We start from the raw sequence: 18,003 nt of genomic DNA, 5'->3' as shown, positions 1-18,003 counted from the left end.
CACTGTTTTGGTGGAATCTTTGCCGACACTGACAATTTTTCTCTCTGCTGTTTGTCTATTTTCTAAGACATGCACGTGAGCCTGCCCATATCCAATCTATCTCCTTACCTCCAGTGGCTGACAGAGTACACACATGACTTCTCCGTGCCTCACTCTCACCCACTTTCCCTTGATAGCCAAATGCCACTCTCTCTAAAAATATGAGCAGCAAAGAAGCTGGTTCATAAGCACCTAAGACAATGTGCCAGTCACACACACTGAATATATCAGACAATGAAAACAAGACATGACAGATAAGAAAAATGTGGAAGTGAGAAGCATCCCAGGGTAGTGGTTAAGACCTGTGGCTCTGAACTTGGATCTGAATTCAATTCTCATCTTTGTAGCTTACTTGCTTTGTGATTTTAAATGTCAGCCTCAGTTTCCTCATTTGAAAATAAAGATCATAACAATTTCTAACTTAGGAAGTTGTGTAAGGATTAACTGTAACAATGCATGGAAAACATTTAAGTCAATATCTGACCCTTATCCCCTAATGAATAATACTATTGTTACTACTGTCATTATTATGATAAGATAACCACACATGTGTGTAAAACAGAACTGATCAGAGACATTTGAATGTTTCAGAATTTAGAGTTTCTTCCCAATAACACAGAGGAATACTTTATATTATAATAATGTAATTTCTCAGAGTAAGATAGATATCTTTTTTCTCCATTTTCTTTCAGGAAACCATCTATTGCTTCTAATACAAAATAATCTTTAAAAGAAGAAACTGTCTTATTTTACAATTCATCCTCACCTTAACAGCAGAGCATCACAATTACTTTCCGACATAACAGTACATTGAATAGTGTAAATTTATTATTAACAAACAGGGGATAACAACTATTTATTTGCAAGTCTGATTGCCCCTTGGAGAGTAAGAAGGCACAAAAGCCTTCCTATCATCAAAGGACCAGACCCAATTCATGCAGCTTAGGAGCAATTTATGAAACAGAGCATCTGCCACGCTCAAACAAGTATTCAGCATTCAATTTTTTTTTCCATTTAAAGGAAGCCCTATATCTCAACTATTTTGATTGTTTATCCTTACTCTTTGAAGAAAGTAGCTTTAGGATCAGCAGCTGATATTAGAAGATAATTCAGAAAAACTTATTCTTAGCTAGGGCTAAGTCCCTTTGTAAACATGTTCCCCTAAGCTTTCAGATGTCTACTGGATAGGAGATTTAACTGCTTATGACAGAATTTAAGGAGAAATGAGGAAAACAGCACAATATTTCCCTCCAATAAAAATCAATAACTATTTCATTCAGGAAAAGTTCAATTTTGAAATGGACACTACAAACCTGAGGCCATAAAGAACTGTCCCATCTGGATGCAGGCGTATCATGCGGTTCTTGACAGTCACTCCGTGTACAAATGACTTCTTATCATTCAAGAAGTAGGTATCAGGCACCCAGAGCTGATCTGCCACTCTGTTGTCCAGAGTCAAGTTTAAAGGTATTACATTATAGGACAGTCTCTTATCTCTCCAGGCTTGCTGGAAGTACATTGTCAAGGTATAATCCTGTAAATATGAAAAGAAAATGGTTATTTTGTACCCAAAGAGACTTGGGAGATAGGCAAACACTCTAGTATTCATAAGAAAAGAAAATATATACAACCACACACTAGAAACGTATACTATTCACATATAGGCAAATATTAATTTATTAAACCCTTTCTTACTGAACACCCACTATGTGTCTGTCAGGCACCATGGCAGGCACTGTAAATATGGAAATGAGGAGAGCATATCCTAGTGAAATTTATTATATATTACCCAGGAAGAAAGATGGTAAGGAATAATTAGTGAATTAACTAGTCTTTCCCAAAGTGGGGTACTTATAATTGTTTTAGGTGGGATACAAATGCAATTGTAAAAAAGTGGTTAATTTGTTATAGCAGTAATTGTCAGAGTTTGTCAAGGAGAATCCTAACCAGTCTAATCAAGGTGGATTTCCCAGGAGAGATGACATTTACACTGAGACTTATGTAGCTTCTTGGCTAAACAATATTAGCTCAGTCAGTATTTCATGAGAATTTTAATCCCAGGATTCTGAATCATCAGGAGGCTCTTAGCTTTTGAGAAACAATGAGTTGTTATAAAGAGAGCATTGGCCTTGGGGTCCCAGATCTGGCATTTCTCAATTGTTTCTAGCATGTAAATTTATACAACTTCTTTTGCTTAATTTCCATTAACTATAAATGGGACTTTTAATACATACCTGATCTAAGCAGAAGATTGTTATGACAAATGTACAATTCAAATGCAATTTGTAAATTACAAAAAGTTATATATTATGAATAAAGCATTTACATATATATTGTGACATGTTTTATCCATTAGAGACCTATGGGTACAATGTAATTGCTCCTTCACCCTCATTTGAATGACTTAATGAAAGACCAAATATTCATTTCAAAAGATAATTACCATTCTATTTTAAAATCAGTTCACAATGCTCTACTTGAGGGCTTCTGAAAAAACCAGAATCATGTATTAATCATCTCTGCAACCTGAGAGCTAGCACTGTCCTAGGCACAAATAGTGAATGAATGAATGAATGAATACAATAAGGTACACCTACTGGAGTTCTGTACGTATCTGCATTCTTTTGTATAAGATACACAACTCAATCTCTGTGAAGTCCCTAAGTATTTCCAACCCTTATTGAGATTTATACATCCTAACTTGGTTATATAATTCTAAAATATAACTTGTAATATATTACCTGCTAAAAACATTGAACAGTTTTAACAGGAAAAGTATACACAAACAATGAATCATGGAACACTACATCAAAAACTAATGATGTAATGTATGGTAATTAATATAACATAATACAAAATTTTAAAAATTGAAAATTTGATTATTATCTCTATTAGAAGATAAAGTTATTTATGCTTCTTTGATCATAAACCCTGTTAAGATTTAGGGGAGATAATACTGCTTGGAGGTGCTGGAATTTATCAGTCAGCTGAGATGTGTTTGGACACAGAAACTGTATTCTCTTTGGGGCTAAATAAATGGTACCACTGTGATAACCAGAACCATATGTTAACTCCTGTTATTTGTCAGCAAGGCAAAGCCTGCTAAGAAATGCACCCAGACAGACCCTAGTAAGTTTGCTGTCACATCAATTTTCATTTCATTTATTTTTAAATGACACATCAAATGACACTGTCAAGAGTAGAAGAAACTCCTGAATCTAAATAAATGTTATTGGACTTAAGAAGAAAGAGTGGTTCTGTGTTCCATCCTCTCTCCCAAGCTTCCATCCACCCAAGATAAAGCCGTTGAACATTCACATAAAAAAGTAAATCCTTTACATTTAACAACCCCACCTTTTGGAAGTTGTCTCACAACTGGTTTATTCAAACTGAAAAAACAAAAACAAAAATAAAAACAAATAAATAACTTTTGGATGCTTCTCAATCCATGGCATCACCATGCAAGAAGGACTTAGATAATCATAACTAAAACCAATTGACTTTGAATGTTGAATAAGATGCAGTAGCCCACTACAGGCTATTTTTCTCACTAATTACAACGAAATATCTTGGAAATAATTTTTAAAAAAAGAAAAAAAACCTACCTAAGGACTATGCAAAGTAAGAATAGTATGTAGATTGGGGAGGGAATCAAAATGTGAAGAAAGACCATTCCATTGGTGAGTTTATTGTTTTATTTTTTCTCCCTCTTTTATCTCATTAAACACAAACACACAAAAAACCCGAAGCAAATGAATGGAGAGATATACCATATTCCTGGATTTGAAAAGTATCGTTAAGATGTCAATCTCCCCAAACTAATCTATAAATAAAAGAACAAACTCTTGAAATATGCAACATCATCAATATTTTTCAAATACAGAATATTAAGTAAAAGAAGCCAGATTCAAAAGGATACATATTATAGGACTCCCATTTATACAACATTCTGTTAAAGGTAAAACTATAGGGGCAAAGAACAGATTAGTAGTTCCCTGGGATTCAAGATGGGGAAAAGGTTGACTACAAAAGGTCAGCATAAGGGAATGATTTGGGATAATAGACTTGTCCTGCATCCTAATTGCAGTGGTGGTTACATGACCAGGCATTTGTCAAAACTCATGGAACTGTACACCAGAATGAGTGTATTTTTTATGTAAGTAAATTTAAAAAAATGAAATCTAAAACTGCTTAAAGAAAACATAGTCTGTAGGGTCAGACACATCCAGGTTCATACCCTAGAAATTTTCATTCCTCTGTTGTGACCTTGGGTGAATCCTCTCATATTTCTGCACCTGCTTTCAACTCGGAAGAATAACTAAAGTTAATTAAATTAGAAATTGGGGTAAACAAAACTGCTTTGACATCTGTGGGGAAAAGCAGACTAATGCTACAAAATAAGTCTCTTCTGTGCATACTGGGGGGACAAACAGTCCCATCAGGATGGGCTGAAAAGACTCCCACTAAGTAATTATAAGCTCACAATTCCTCACTGGTTTGATGAAGCAGCTGGACTAGGCAGCCCCTAAGGCTGCTTCTAGGAATAAAATAATTCCATTCTGAGAAATGTTTTACTGACTTTGTGTTCAAATGCATGTTGTCACTTTAAAATCTTTTAAATGTCTAAAATATTTCTTATATTTGTTTTTTGCTATCTTTGTAATTTGTTTTCTAGTAACCAAGATTCAAGTTTTTCCTGGTTTTTTTTTGGCTTAGTCTTCTAGAAAATGTATCATATGAAATAATTTCTGTGTCTTATTAACTGTTTTAAGTTTATTATTTTGCAAATTGCCTATTCATGCTCTGAATATTTTTCTGCTTGAGTGTTTACTGCTTGTTCTTGGATATTTCAAGATAGATAGATATAGATACAGATAGAGATATAAGTAAATGATGTAGGCATAGATACAGATAAAACATTCTTACTTTGCTATTTTCTTTTAAATTTCTTTTCATATTTATCTTAAGTTAAGATAAAAACACACTAGTACAGAGTTTCACACAGCTTCCTCTAAAATTAACATTTTGCAAAACCATAGAACGATATCAAACCAGGATAGTAACATTAATGTAATACTATTAACTAAACTATAGACATTATTAGAACACCACCCATTTGTTCACTAAGGTCCTTTTACTGTTCTAGGATCCAATCCAAGATACCACCTTGCACTTAGTTTTTATGCTCCTTAGCCTCCTTCAATCTGTGGCAGTTCCTCTTTGATGATATTTATGCTTTGAAAGAATACCAGTCATTTATTTTGTTGAATGTCTCTCAGTTTGAGTTTGTCTGATGCATGCTTATGGTCAGATTGTTTATATAGTTTGGGGAAGAATATCACCAAAGAAGCATTATATAAGGGGTACATGAATGATGTCCATATATCTCATTACTTGTGATATTAATCTTGAACAACTGATTAAGGTTGTAGATACAACCAGGCTTCTTCACTGGGCAGTTAATGTTTTCCTGTGTAATAAATAAATCTCTTGGGGTAGACACTTTAGAACTGTGAAAGCAGTAAGATTATTAGGTTGCCTTCTATAATTACTCTAGTCATTTGCATGCTTTCCAGATTTCTATTTTTCTTCATTCACCTCAACCTGAATTGATGTATTCAATCCGTTGACAATGCTTAACTATTAAAAGACAAACCAAAAGAAGTAAATACCAACATAAGCCATTTAATGTGTTTTATTATTAAATAATGAGAACTATCTTCTTGAGGATCATTCTGTCTACATCTTTTCACAAACTAGTGGAATTGTTCTGGATCCTGCTCTCAGCTATAGACTTTCACTCTGCATGTACGGGTGCAGTATCTTTTCCTATCTCAAGCCTGCAGATTGCACTTTGTGGTCTATATTCATACATGCGCCTGATTTGCTGCTCCACTACAAAGCTTCAGCATTCTCTCTATCTTCATTTATCTCTACGGTTTTCCATATGCTTTTTTGTTCTCTGGAGGCCTCACCCTTTCTAATCAGTGGAACTTTATGTATGCGAGAAAAATAAATGTAATTACATCATTTCCCAACCTTTTATGTCCTTTTTCTTGGTTTTTTGTTTGAGGTAACAGATAGTGGGGTAGGGGGCTGGTTTCACATGTGTTTACTCTGCCATCTGAGGACATAAAGACACCTAACAGTTAATTTTTCAATGATCAGGGTTTAAGGCTTATTTTCATCAGTGATAGTGTGTGGGTTGTTTAATTTGCTTTACTTATTGGAACTACATTCTCTAAGCTTGACAATAACTGCTGTTTCTGTGCTAAAATATTGAGCTTTGGTGATTAATCTTTTTTCTTGAGATCTTCTAGATAATAGTTTTGCCTCCTAAATTAGATATTTTCAGAGAAAGATCTCTCTCTCTCTCTGCTTAGGCTTTCATATTTTTAAAAGAAAATAAAATTTTCAGCTTTATTTTAGTTACCTCTTGCTGAAATAATAACTGTGCCTAATCTATTATCATCTGTTATTTTCCTTTAATGTATTATACTAGGTCAAAATTGAGGTTTTAAGCTAAGAATCTGAGTTTCTGTCTTTTGTAAGACAGAGCTAATGTTTTTTAAGGCAGTAGTAAAATCTGTGATTTAGGAACTATGAGCACAAGTTTAATTTAATTTAAATACAATGCAAGTTTCATGTCAATAAAACTCCATGACAGTTTGTTCAACATAGCACATTTATCACTTTTATTATCATTCTGGGCATAGTCTTTTAATTTGGGGCATGTTTAGAAAAGTTTTTCATTGTTTCTGCTTGGAAATTCCATTTTCAAAAAATGTCACACAAGAGTTTGAATTCAAAGATTAGGATGCCAAATTATTCCCCTAATTAATAACTTCTGTTTTTACCCCTTAATGAAAAAAAAGACTTTAGATCTAATGTAGAAATTAATACTTAATTAAATACCATAGGAAGACACAGTAAGTACATAGTAAGTGCATTCTCAACATCTTAAGCTGTCACCTCCTTGAGAGCAAAGAATGTTTCTTATTCCTGTGTACATAGACAATATTGTGCATACTTTCTGGTAAACAGTAGAACTACCATTGCCTGTTAAATGGTACAGATTTCCTTGTGAATACGTGGGAATATGTAGAGAGGTCTAAATTATGTATATCTTTTGCTCTGATATTTACATTCCTAGAGATATTTGTAGAAAATAAGCAGTACGTTTTGACAACTTTATCTACAATTACCAAAAGTCTCTTCCTTTTCTGTCTCCAAGACTAAGAATCTAGTTTAAATCACCACCATTTGTGAGTGACTATAATGCCACTCTTACCGTCTCCTTGCTTATAACCCTTGCCTTCACAGGACAGTAGAAACATAAAGCTGTTCATATTTCCCTTGGTTAATATCATCTGGATGCTTTTCATTGCACTTAGAATAAAACCCAAACTTACTACCATGGCCTTAAAGTTCCTACATGACCCAGACTCTGCATGCCTCTCTGATCTCACCTCCTACAACCTCATTTCTTCCCTCACTTCAATGCATTAAGCTCATCTACTTAAGCCTTTTCTCTGTTTCACAAATACTCCCAAGCTCCTTCAGCCTTACAAATTTTGTCTTAACAATCAACTAACTGGAAAAGCTATGTACTTGAGTGTAATTGGCTCTTCCTTGGGACTCAGAGCTCAACTCAAAAATCAAACCTACTCAGTAGACCCTTCCCTGACCATCTTACTCTCAACCCCAGAAGTCCTATCACATACTCCATTTTTATTATGTTTATAGCACCGACCATTTTTTTTAACTAGTCCTATTTATTATTGGCTTGCTTTATTTTTCATCTCTCCCAAGTAGAAGGTACATTCCATGAAAATATGAAGCTTTCTTGAATTTGTTTATCACTATGTTCTCATGTCTAAAAAAGAGTTTAGCAGAGTAGCAATACAAGAACTATCTATTGAAAGATGTGAAAGACTGAATGAAAGACAATGCACATTTATCTCTCCAAAATACTTATTTCTGTATTAACAAAAAAAAATTAATAAAGACCATCAGCATGGAACTGAGTAAATACAATAGAGTACAAATATATAATGGAATACATGCTAGAATTAAAAATAACATTGTAAAAATATTTACTGACATGAATAGATGTTCTTAAGATATTATTATGTATTTTTCTTTTTTAAAGAATACTGCAAAACAATATGCACAATATGATCCCATTTTGAAATATATACATATATACTGGGAAAAGGTATCTAAAAGAAAATATAAATATTAACAGTGCTATCTCTGTATCATGAGATGACAAGAGATTTTTAATTCTTTTTGTAATCTGGATTATTTTGTTTCATAAATATAAATTATTTCTTTTTTGCTTTTATTCAAATTCAAGTTAGTTAACATATAGTGAGTGTATTATTAATTTCAGGGAAGAATTTAGTGATTCATCAGTTACATATAACACCCAATGCTCATTATATAAAGTGCCCTCCTTAATACCCAACACCCAGTTACCCCAGCCCTTCCAGCAACCCTCAGTTTGTTTCCTTAACAGTCTCTTATGGTTTGTTTCCCTCTCTATTTTTATCCTATTTTATTTTTCTTCCCTACTCCTATGTTCATCTGTTTTGTTTCTTAAATTCCACCCATGAGTGAATCCTATGGTATTTGTCTTTCTCTGACTTATTTTGCTTAGCATAATACCCTCTAGTTCCACCCACATCACTGCAAATGGCAAGAGTTCATTATTTTTGATGGCTGAGTAATATTCCATTACATATATATATCATACTCACAACAAAAACTATATAAATAAATAATTCCTTGTTGAATTAAATTATATAAATAGAATCTAATGTTAAAAATATGTCTTTACTTTCTGCATATTTTAGAGCTCAGCATAAAGGAAAAGGAAATATACTTACAGTCATAAATGAAAAATCTCAGCCTTTTGGCTTGCTATTAACAAAACACACATCTCCTTTGTATTGATCAAGGGATTTTATCTAGAATCACACAAGAAGTAAGACCTTTAAGTGGTAAACCATTTTTCCATCCCAGGGAAATTCACAGCTAAGCCATCATTGAGAAGTGAAAATCCATTCCTAATTTTCCCCCTAAATACCAAAAGAGGAGATCCCAGACTCTTCCTCTGACAGTAATATCAGTCTTCTTCATACTAACCATTAGGAAATTTCATTTTATTATTAATGTAAAGGCTTCATATCTGTTCCTTGTTTAATATTCAGAAGAGATGAACACACACACACACACACACACACCACCCTCTATACTGCAATGGGAGTTTGAGTCAATGGATTCTTCCAAAAAGCTTTCAAAGAGACTTCATTGTTTATAAATTCTAAACTCCTCTTTGAGATCTGTTCTACTCACTTCATCTCTCTGCATCTCTGTTTCCTCATCCAAAGTGAACAGAAATTGAGAGCTTCAGAGTTTTCAGAGTTTTGAGTTTCAGATGTTCTAGGATTCTGTGTCACTCCATTTTTCTTCAACTAATCATTCTCCTGAACTTTTTGTTTCAACTAAACTTTTTTACCTCCCCAAAACATCCTTACTTTCCATTTTGCTTATTCTTTTGCCCATACTTCCCTGTCTGCCTTCCCAAATCTGACCCATTTATGAGGACTCTCCCACTTCTCCCTCTGCCACCATCCACTTTCATCCTCTGAATCCTTTAATGCGGTGGTTTGTAGCATCTTAAGCATTGTTGAATTAAACTGTTACCTACTGTGATGTTGATTAGAGGAGGGGGGTAACCTCCCCAACTAAACGGTACTGTGTTCTCCAAAGTCAGAAACCATGCCATCATTTCTTCACAACATGACCTGAGCATCTTGTCTTTAACATAATTGATGCCTTATAAATATTTATTCACAGACACACTAAAATAAAACTTGTTCTCACTTCTTCACTTGTCCTTATGGGTTTCAAATTTTGATTCTTTAACCACCCTTACTAATCATTACTCCTGAATCCACTAAGGAATTTGTTCTTCCCAACTACTGGCATTTGAGAGTGAGTTTTCATACTATCCCTTTCCCACATGTTTCCAATACCCTCAGAGCTACTGTTTTTTGTTTTGTTTTTGTTTTGTTTTGTTTTGTTTTTTCAGTTTTTTATAGCTCCTCTAATTCTACTAGCAAAGTCCCCAGGGCTGAGAATGAGGATTTCTGAAGGACACAATTATCTGTCCAAAGCAGAAAGAACTCAGAGAGAAGTACAAATATTCCCACACAGCCCTTTCCACATCCCTAGCTCTTTAAAATGCTCTCTGTCTTCCACATCTGAGCCCACAAATTGGTGATCCAATTATAGGTCATGGCAATATTTCCACATTTGCAACCTCCTAAACTAGAATGTAATGGAGTAAAACTCAGCCCCGACTTAATAGAAGCCATCACACCAGATGTTCAATTGCAGCATTTCAGAAGAAACACAAGGCTGCAGCTCTGACTAATTGCTAGAGACACATTCAGGACATGAGAGCTGCACCTAAGATCACCCATAAGGGAAATCTAAGTTCAGAAGTGACTGATTATTTTCTTGTATGTGAAACTAAAATGCACATGGTCAAGACAATGAGCTCTTCCACTATTTTGCTTAGTTCACTTTGCATTTTATTATAGACTAAACTTTGCAGTGTTGATGAGACTAATTCCAAGGATGGCTAAAAAACTGAGCCAATATAACTGGTTATCTCTGTCCCTATCTTACTATATTATGCACCCTCAATAGGGAACTCAGTTCACCCTGAGATAATCAACATCAAAATTACACTTTGTATGTATGATTTGTTCCCTATCATTTTGTGCTTTTTTTCTTATTCAGTAAGTTTATCTCAAATTGCTTTAAAGTCTCCCCAATTTTAATACCAAACATTGACCATAGGCTAACACTTTTTACATGCATTATCTCATTAATCATCATAACAGCCCTATAAGTTATGCATTGGATGGATTCACCATTTATTGCTGCTGTGAGATTTTGGGCATGCTACCTAACTTCCCTGAGACATCATGTTCTGTAAAACAAAGTAAATCATAGTCCCTATTAACAAATAAGTTCACTCAAGGAAAGTGATTAGTAGAATGCCTGGCTCAGGTTAATTGTTCTATAAACATTTGCTGTTATTATCATCATTTTTTCATTATCTCCATTTTCCAGGTGACTCATCTGAAACATGGAGATGTGAGGGGCGCCTGGGTGGCTCAGTCAGTTAAGTGTCTGCTCTCGGCTCAGGTCATGATCCCAGGGTCCTAGCGTGGAGCCCCGTATTGGGCTCCCTGCTCAGCAGGGAGTCTGTTTCTCCCTCTCCCTCTGCCCCTCTCCCCGGCTCATGCACTCTCTCACTCTCTCTCTGTAATGAATAAATTAAAAAATCTTAGAAAAAATAAAAGGAAACATGGAGATGTGAGTCAATTTTCCAATGCCACTCAGTCAATAATTTTCTAAGTCATGATTTGGTTAGGGAAATCTGACCATGGAGCCCATGTTTTTAGTACTATAATGAGCTACCTCTAGAACACTGATCTTACTGCCAGTTTTTATTTTGAGTCATTATTTCCTAATATTGCTTCTATTCTACTCCACCCCCTCCAAAAATTGAGGGAGGAAATTATATTCCTATCTAGCTAGCTAGCTAGCTATCTACAAGTTTGCATAGAAGAACAAAGAAACTAGAACAATCATGGGCATACATCAGATATTTCTCGAGGGGAAAAGGTAAATGTTGATCCCTGAGAATTCTCTGGGATTTGAATACTAAAGTTGTGTATATATGAACATCTTCCTGAATAGACACAGAGAGACTCAATTTTACATCAAAGGTGATTGCCTCAACTCCCTCTGACCCTGCAGAATGATTAAAATAGCTTTGGTTTTGGCAGAGTGTATACCTTACTACTGAGAAGCCCAAGGTAATCAGAGGGACTGTAGGGTACTATCTGTTGTAATGCACTTACTCAGAAATAATTCAATTGGAAAACTATTTTCAGCAAACTAAAGCATGCTCAGCTTAGATAAAAGGGAGGGAAAATAGTAAGTGCTGTTAAGGATGTGGAGAAATTAGAACTCTTGCATACTCTTTGTGGGAATGTAAAGTGATACAGTTGCTGTGGAAAAGAGTATGGTAGCTTTTCAAAATATTAAAAATAGAATTACTATATGATTCAGCAATCCCACTTCTGAGTGTATATCCAAAAATAATTGAAAGCAGGATGTTGAGATATTTGCACACCCATGTTCATAGCAGCATTACTCACAATAGCCAAGAGGTGAAAACAACCCAAATATCCATTAATGGATGGATAGTTAAACAAAATGTAGCATATACAATGGATTATTTTTCCACCCTTTAAAGGAAAAAATTCTGGTACATGCTACAGAATGGATGAAACTTGCAGATACTATGCTAAGTGAAACAAGTCAGTCACAGAGAGACAGATAATGTATGACTCTGTTCATATGAGATATCTAAAGTGGTCAAATTCACAAAAACAGAAAATATAATGGTGTTTTCTAGGGAGTGGGAGAAGAAAGAAAGGTAGAGATGTTTAATCGGTATAGTTTCAGTTTTGCAAGATGGGAAGAGTTCTGGAGACTGATGACACGACAATATAAGTATACTTAATACTACTGAAATGTTCACTTACAAAAAGTATATTAAGGACACTTACTAGCTAAGTTACCATGTGCAAAAAATAAAGAATCATTTTATAAAGCAATCACTTGCTTTATAATTTTGGATTTGTGTAGATTTATTTAGTAAACCTTCTACTCTTTACATGGTATTTTGGAAAAATGTAAGAAAAGCTGGAACTATCCTTTCTCCCTCATTTTGCACAAATGCATTGAGTAAAAAAGTAATGTTACAAAGTCTTTGTTGCTATACAATACAGAAAGATCGGTTTGATCAAGTTAATAGGAAAAATTTTACTTGGAATTCATGGATATATTTAAAATCTCCAAGGAAAATTGCATTTATGGCTACTTGACATGACACTATTAAGTTATTTTTTAAAACTCACCTTGAATAACAGAAGTTATATACTTAACACCATTCTTTTTTCAAATCAAACAAATTCATTGAGTTATCATTGATGTAAATTACTACTTTCACTAGATATGATATATCTGATGGTTGGTCTCAAAAGTGATCATTGAAATTACCAAGTTTTAAGAATTCATTTTCAGCCTACAGCACACTGGCCAGTGGTGCATATTATTATTAAGTACATCAAAATGAAATTACTTACAAGATGCTTCTAGTGTTTTTTGATCTCCCATGGAGTTTTCTACAATGGTGCACTAATCTGTCAGTTACAAAAGAATAACTTTGCAAGAGATTTTAGGGAGAAGGGAATAGGCAAACACATATTTCCACATAGATTTCCATGAGCATTTGTCATGATTGACTATAATGTGTTCATCATATTATGTGTTCTTTCAAATAAATTTGTCTTACCTTATTTATATATACTTGCAATGGGTAGAGCTCATCCTATCTTATTTGGCTATTTTAGTTTTTCCTTTAATTCTAAGCAGTTGATTTTATAGGAAAAGAGAAAATTCCGAGGAAATGACAGAGACAGGAAGTGTTATGTAGACCCTTTTCAATATTTTAGATGCTCATTTTTGTTCTGCTAGGCATGAGATAGGCTCATTCTTTCTGAAGCAGTAGCCTCTGAAGAGATCTGACAGTATTAAAAAGAAAGGACATTTTAAAATAAGTACACATCACTGCTTTCATACTTTTGACAAGCTTGTAGAAGCTGAGAAGGCCAATCTGCAGACCCAGGCTAGAACAAAGAGAATATGCTTAGTCATTGCTTCCAAGAGAATACCTGATGTGTTAAGATGAAACAGAAATGCATATGATCACTTTTGGAGGCAAAGCCAATTAAAAAAAATTGAGATGAAAGTGGCATTAGGCACAGAGCGTTGCCATTGCCCTGTCTGCATCAGATAGTCTTAATATCTACTGAATGCATCAACAGGCCAGGAGTTCTGAAGTTGAAGTGGCATCCTTCTTTCTTGTGAGTATGACTACCCCCTACATATCTGCCTTCTGCAAGTGCAGAGTCAGAATTTGACAATCCTTTTAAAATTTTGCATCCCTAACACCCCGCCCTAGTCCTGGCCCTGCATGATGTATAAGCATGTTTCTCAGATTTTTAAAAAATATGCTTATTGGTTTTTATTATCATAAAACTGATTATAGAAGATTTGAGTACTACATAAACATTAGGATGAAGAAAATTTAAACAGCTCAAAATACCACTATCTAGAGTAACCACAAACACATTGGACTTTTTCTTCAGGTAATCTTCTCAATGCAGTCCAAATATTACAAATTTATGGTCTTATCCTACACACACACACACACACACACACACACACACACTTCAAAATCCTTACAATTTATCAAGCTAAGCCTAGGACTATTTTTTTCCCAGTCCTCCCACCTCCTCTCTCCTCATTGTATTTTTGAAGCTATAAAATACAAGCCAGTACAATGTGTCACTTCCTGAACATAGTGGCCCTTTTTCATCCCTCTATGATCCCGGAAAATGACAGTCCCCAAATGGAAAGAACCAGAACGCCTGGGTCACAGCAAAAAGGAAAGCTGCCTGTGCAAAAAAGGAACATATGCACTCATCTGTTCAATGAGTGAGAAATAAACTTCTATTATGTTAAGCCAGTTACAAAAGCTGGTTTTAGCCTAATGCTGCAGAGACCATAGATGTTCATCTTTTAAGTTCATGGATTGTGATAGAACTGGAGTTTCAATGACTAGATGACTTATTTCCTCTGCAGTCTCCAACAAGATGAGTCCTGCAGTCTCTGCATACAGCAGAGAATGGTGCCTATCTTGCAAGACTCTTGTAAGAACTGAAGAGTACATGTGTTTCTGAGCCTGGTGCAAAGTAAGAGGTCAGTACTGGCAGTTATTATTGAAGCAAGCAAATCAAACAAATAATAACTGTTCTTAATAGGATAGCCATTGGGTTTTTTTGTACCAAATTTAAAATTTTTTTCATTTCTTTATCATTTTATATATTGTAACATACCTACTTCTCAAGAAGAATTGAGTGGACTTGAACATGTTTGTCAGGAATCAATGTTGAAGCAAGTTAGATACTCTGCAAGTATAAACTTGGTCAACTTAGGGCCACTGGGGCACTTCATAAAATTCAAAAAGTGTTACTTTCATCCATTAAGAAATGCATGAAAGTTATAGTTTGATGATGAATATAATAATGCTTCTCATTTTAGCATACTTGAGATGATGAAAAAAACATTCTGTCAACTAAGTTAAAGGGCTGTCTATTTGGGTTTTCTAATCAACAGTAAATGTATACTTCCATTCTTGCCCAACAGGAGATATATGACATGAAAAACAAATACTAAAGAGATGAAAAGCAAATATTAAACAGTCTATACATATCTAATAATATAAATATGCATCTAGTTAAGCAACAAATGCATTTAACAAATACTTGGTTACCTATCAAGTATTAAGTACAATGCTAAGTGTAATATACAGGCCCAGTTTGCAAGTACAGTATTTTATATACTAAATCTAGTTTTCCCTGAAAACAAATTAAAGGCAACTGGGTGAACAGAATCACATATTAAATATAGCCATACAGGTGAAAAAGCCTACCGGCAGAATCATAGCGAGAATTAGCGTTAATATACATAAAGGACTTGGCACAGCACAGGAGCTCAATATGTGATCATTATAGTAATTTTTAGCACTTTCTCTTCAATATGTCTCTTTCTAATAATCATGCTTTCTTATTTCTGAAGAGAAAAAAGTTGTCATAGGTGCTCCAGGGCCCTATGATAAACGGAGTTGTTGTATATCAAAATAAATTTCTGACTTCCCCCAAAGTGAAAATATGAATGGCAGTCTAAAACTATGTTGCACACTTCTATATATGGCACATACATCACTTAGGATAGGCCTGTTTTCTGAATCCTTTTTCCACAGAGAGGAATAGTATCTTACCTTAACCAAAAGCAGAAGCATGTTAACAATTTATTCCATCCCCAAATCTGGTATTACATGGTTAACTTTAATCCATTCAAGGAACTTTAATAATAAAACTATGGCAAGAGTCTTATAAAAAGTTCATGTACTCTGTATGGTGACTAACATAACATAATAAAAAAAAAATTCATGTACATTCTGACTCCATGAGTTTTGAGGGTGAAGTTGATGATGAGCTTTTAATACTTAATACCAAACTGAAAATTCATATTCTGGAACTAGAATAATTTGGCCATTCATCTTTCCCATGCTCCAGTTCAAATGATCTAGGAGGCAGCCAATGGTTCCAAATCTCCAAATTATCACAGAGAATCCAATTCCTAGAGCTGGGAGACCCTTGCTCAGTTTGAGTCCAGTCCTCTCAACTTACAGAATAGGAAACTGAAACCCTGAAACTTATAATCCTTCCCACAACCATAAATGCACGTAAGGGCTAAGTGGAGACAGACTCCAGGGTGCCACACCATGCCATCTTGTGCATTCTCCCCATTCTCAGCTTTACCATGCACAATAAGCTTCGATGCTGTCAAACTTTCTCATTAACCATTGAAGAGAAAGTGCTAAAAATGACTATAATGATCACATATTGAGTGGGTGGGAAGATAGCAGGAAAACGAGTCCCTCATGATGTGTGCATTTGTGCCTTGATTTCAGAGATTTAGAAAATGAAACTATACACTTTCTACAAAAGGAGACCTGGAAAACTATTCTAAGTCCAACCAGCAAGTTTCCCTATCTTCTTTTGGTTCCATGAGGTAGAGTTGATTCCTGATTGAAATAATTTAGATGACTTTATAGCAACATAGTTACTGTGGCAGTTTTCCAAGTCCAGCATCATTCCGTCTCACTTTAATGCTCCTTAAGAATCCCAGGAATCTCAAGAGTGTCTCTGAGGCGGTCTCATGGCAGAAACGAGCATCTTTAATGTGCATTAATACTGATACTGCCTTCTCTACACTAGGTAAGTTGGTCTTTGAGCCATTGTGAAATCTATTTATAGCACAGTAACTTTCCCTAGATAATGTCAGACCTACAATCTCAGTCTTAAAAAGGTGGTACCCCATAAAGATGAGAAGTACACCATAGAGAATACAGTAAGTAATATTATAACAAAGTTGTTTGGTAACAGATCTTGGCTAGAATTACTGTGGTGAGCACTGAGTAATATATAGAATTGTTTTATCAATGTGTTGTACACCTGAAACTAATATAGCACTGTATGTTAATTATACTTCAATTTTAAAAAAGTGGTACTTCAGAGGCATGAGCATGATCATATTGATTCCTTTAAAACATATACTTTGTAGATCAGGGACAAATATTCAAAGATACTTCTTCTGGCATAAAAGTCCATTGGTCCAATGTGTCTTACTAAACACAGAAGTTTGAGAAGATTATTTTGAGTTGAGCATTTTGTTCCATATTTAATTGCCACCAATGAAGAAATTTGAAAGGTAGACAAGTATTCTTTTTGACTTCAGAATATCTAGATTTCATTGTATTTCCTACTTGACTGTGCTACGAAGTTTCATATATATCATCAGTCTGGCTAAAATGTGTTCTACACAACAATAATTCCTGTAAGATGTTTCTCAAGGAAAGTGTGCTATGGTCAAGTGTGTTAGGAAAACACTACATGCATTCTATTTTTTTCTTAGGAATTTGCTTATTACTGAGAAGTCTTACAGAGAAGAAATTTATTTTTTTAAAGATTTTATTTATTTATTAGAGAGAGGGAGAGAGAGATCACAAGCGGGGGGAAGGGTAGAGGGAGAAGCAGACTCCCCGCTGAGCAGGGAGCCCGATGCAGGGCTCGATCCCAGGACTCCAGGATCATGATCTGAGCTGAAGGCAGACGCTTAACCGACTGAGCCACCTAGGCACCCCAGAAAAGAAAAACATACTAGGACAAAGCTCACCTA

At 34.8% G+C, this 18,003-nt stretch overlaps 1 protein-coding gene across 3 annotated transcripts in view; it reads right to left on the bottom strand.

Moving 5' to 3' along the window:
- The window catches only part of GABRB2 (gamma-aminobutyric acid type A receptor subunit beta2), a 249,929-nt gene that overhangs the window by 170,139 nt on the left and 61,787 nt on the right, over window positions 1-18,003 (bottom strand). For all 3 annotated transcript variants that reach the window (XM_064596592.1, XM_064596593.1, XM_045901810.2), the window contains exon 5: window positions 1,353-1,573. In XM_064596592.1, coding sequence (XP_064452662.1) covers window positions 1,353-1,573 — 221 coding nt within the window. The remainder of the gene's footprint in view (window positions 1-1,352; window positions 1,574-18,003) is intronic.

This window comes from Mirounga angustirostris, unplaced genomic scaffold, assembly GCF_029215605.1.
Source record: "Mirounga angustirostris isolate CCGP_5_RB_7025 unplaced genomic scaffold, mMirAng1.0.hap1 SCAF_7, whole genome shotgun sequence".
NCBI lineage: Eukaryota > Metazoa > Chordata > Mammalia > Carnivora > Phocidae > Mirounga > Mirounga angustirostris.
Note: the sequence above shows the minus strand (reverse complement) of the source record. Positions and strands in the feature narration are given on the sequence as shown.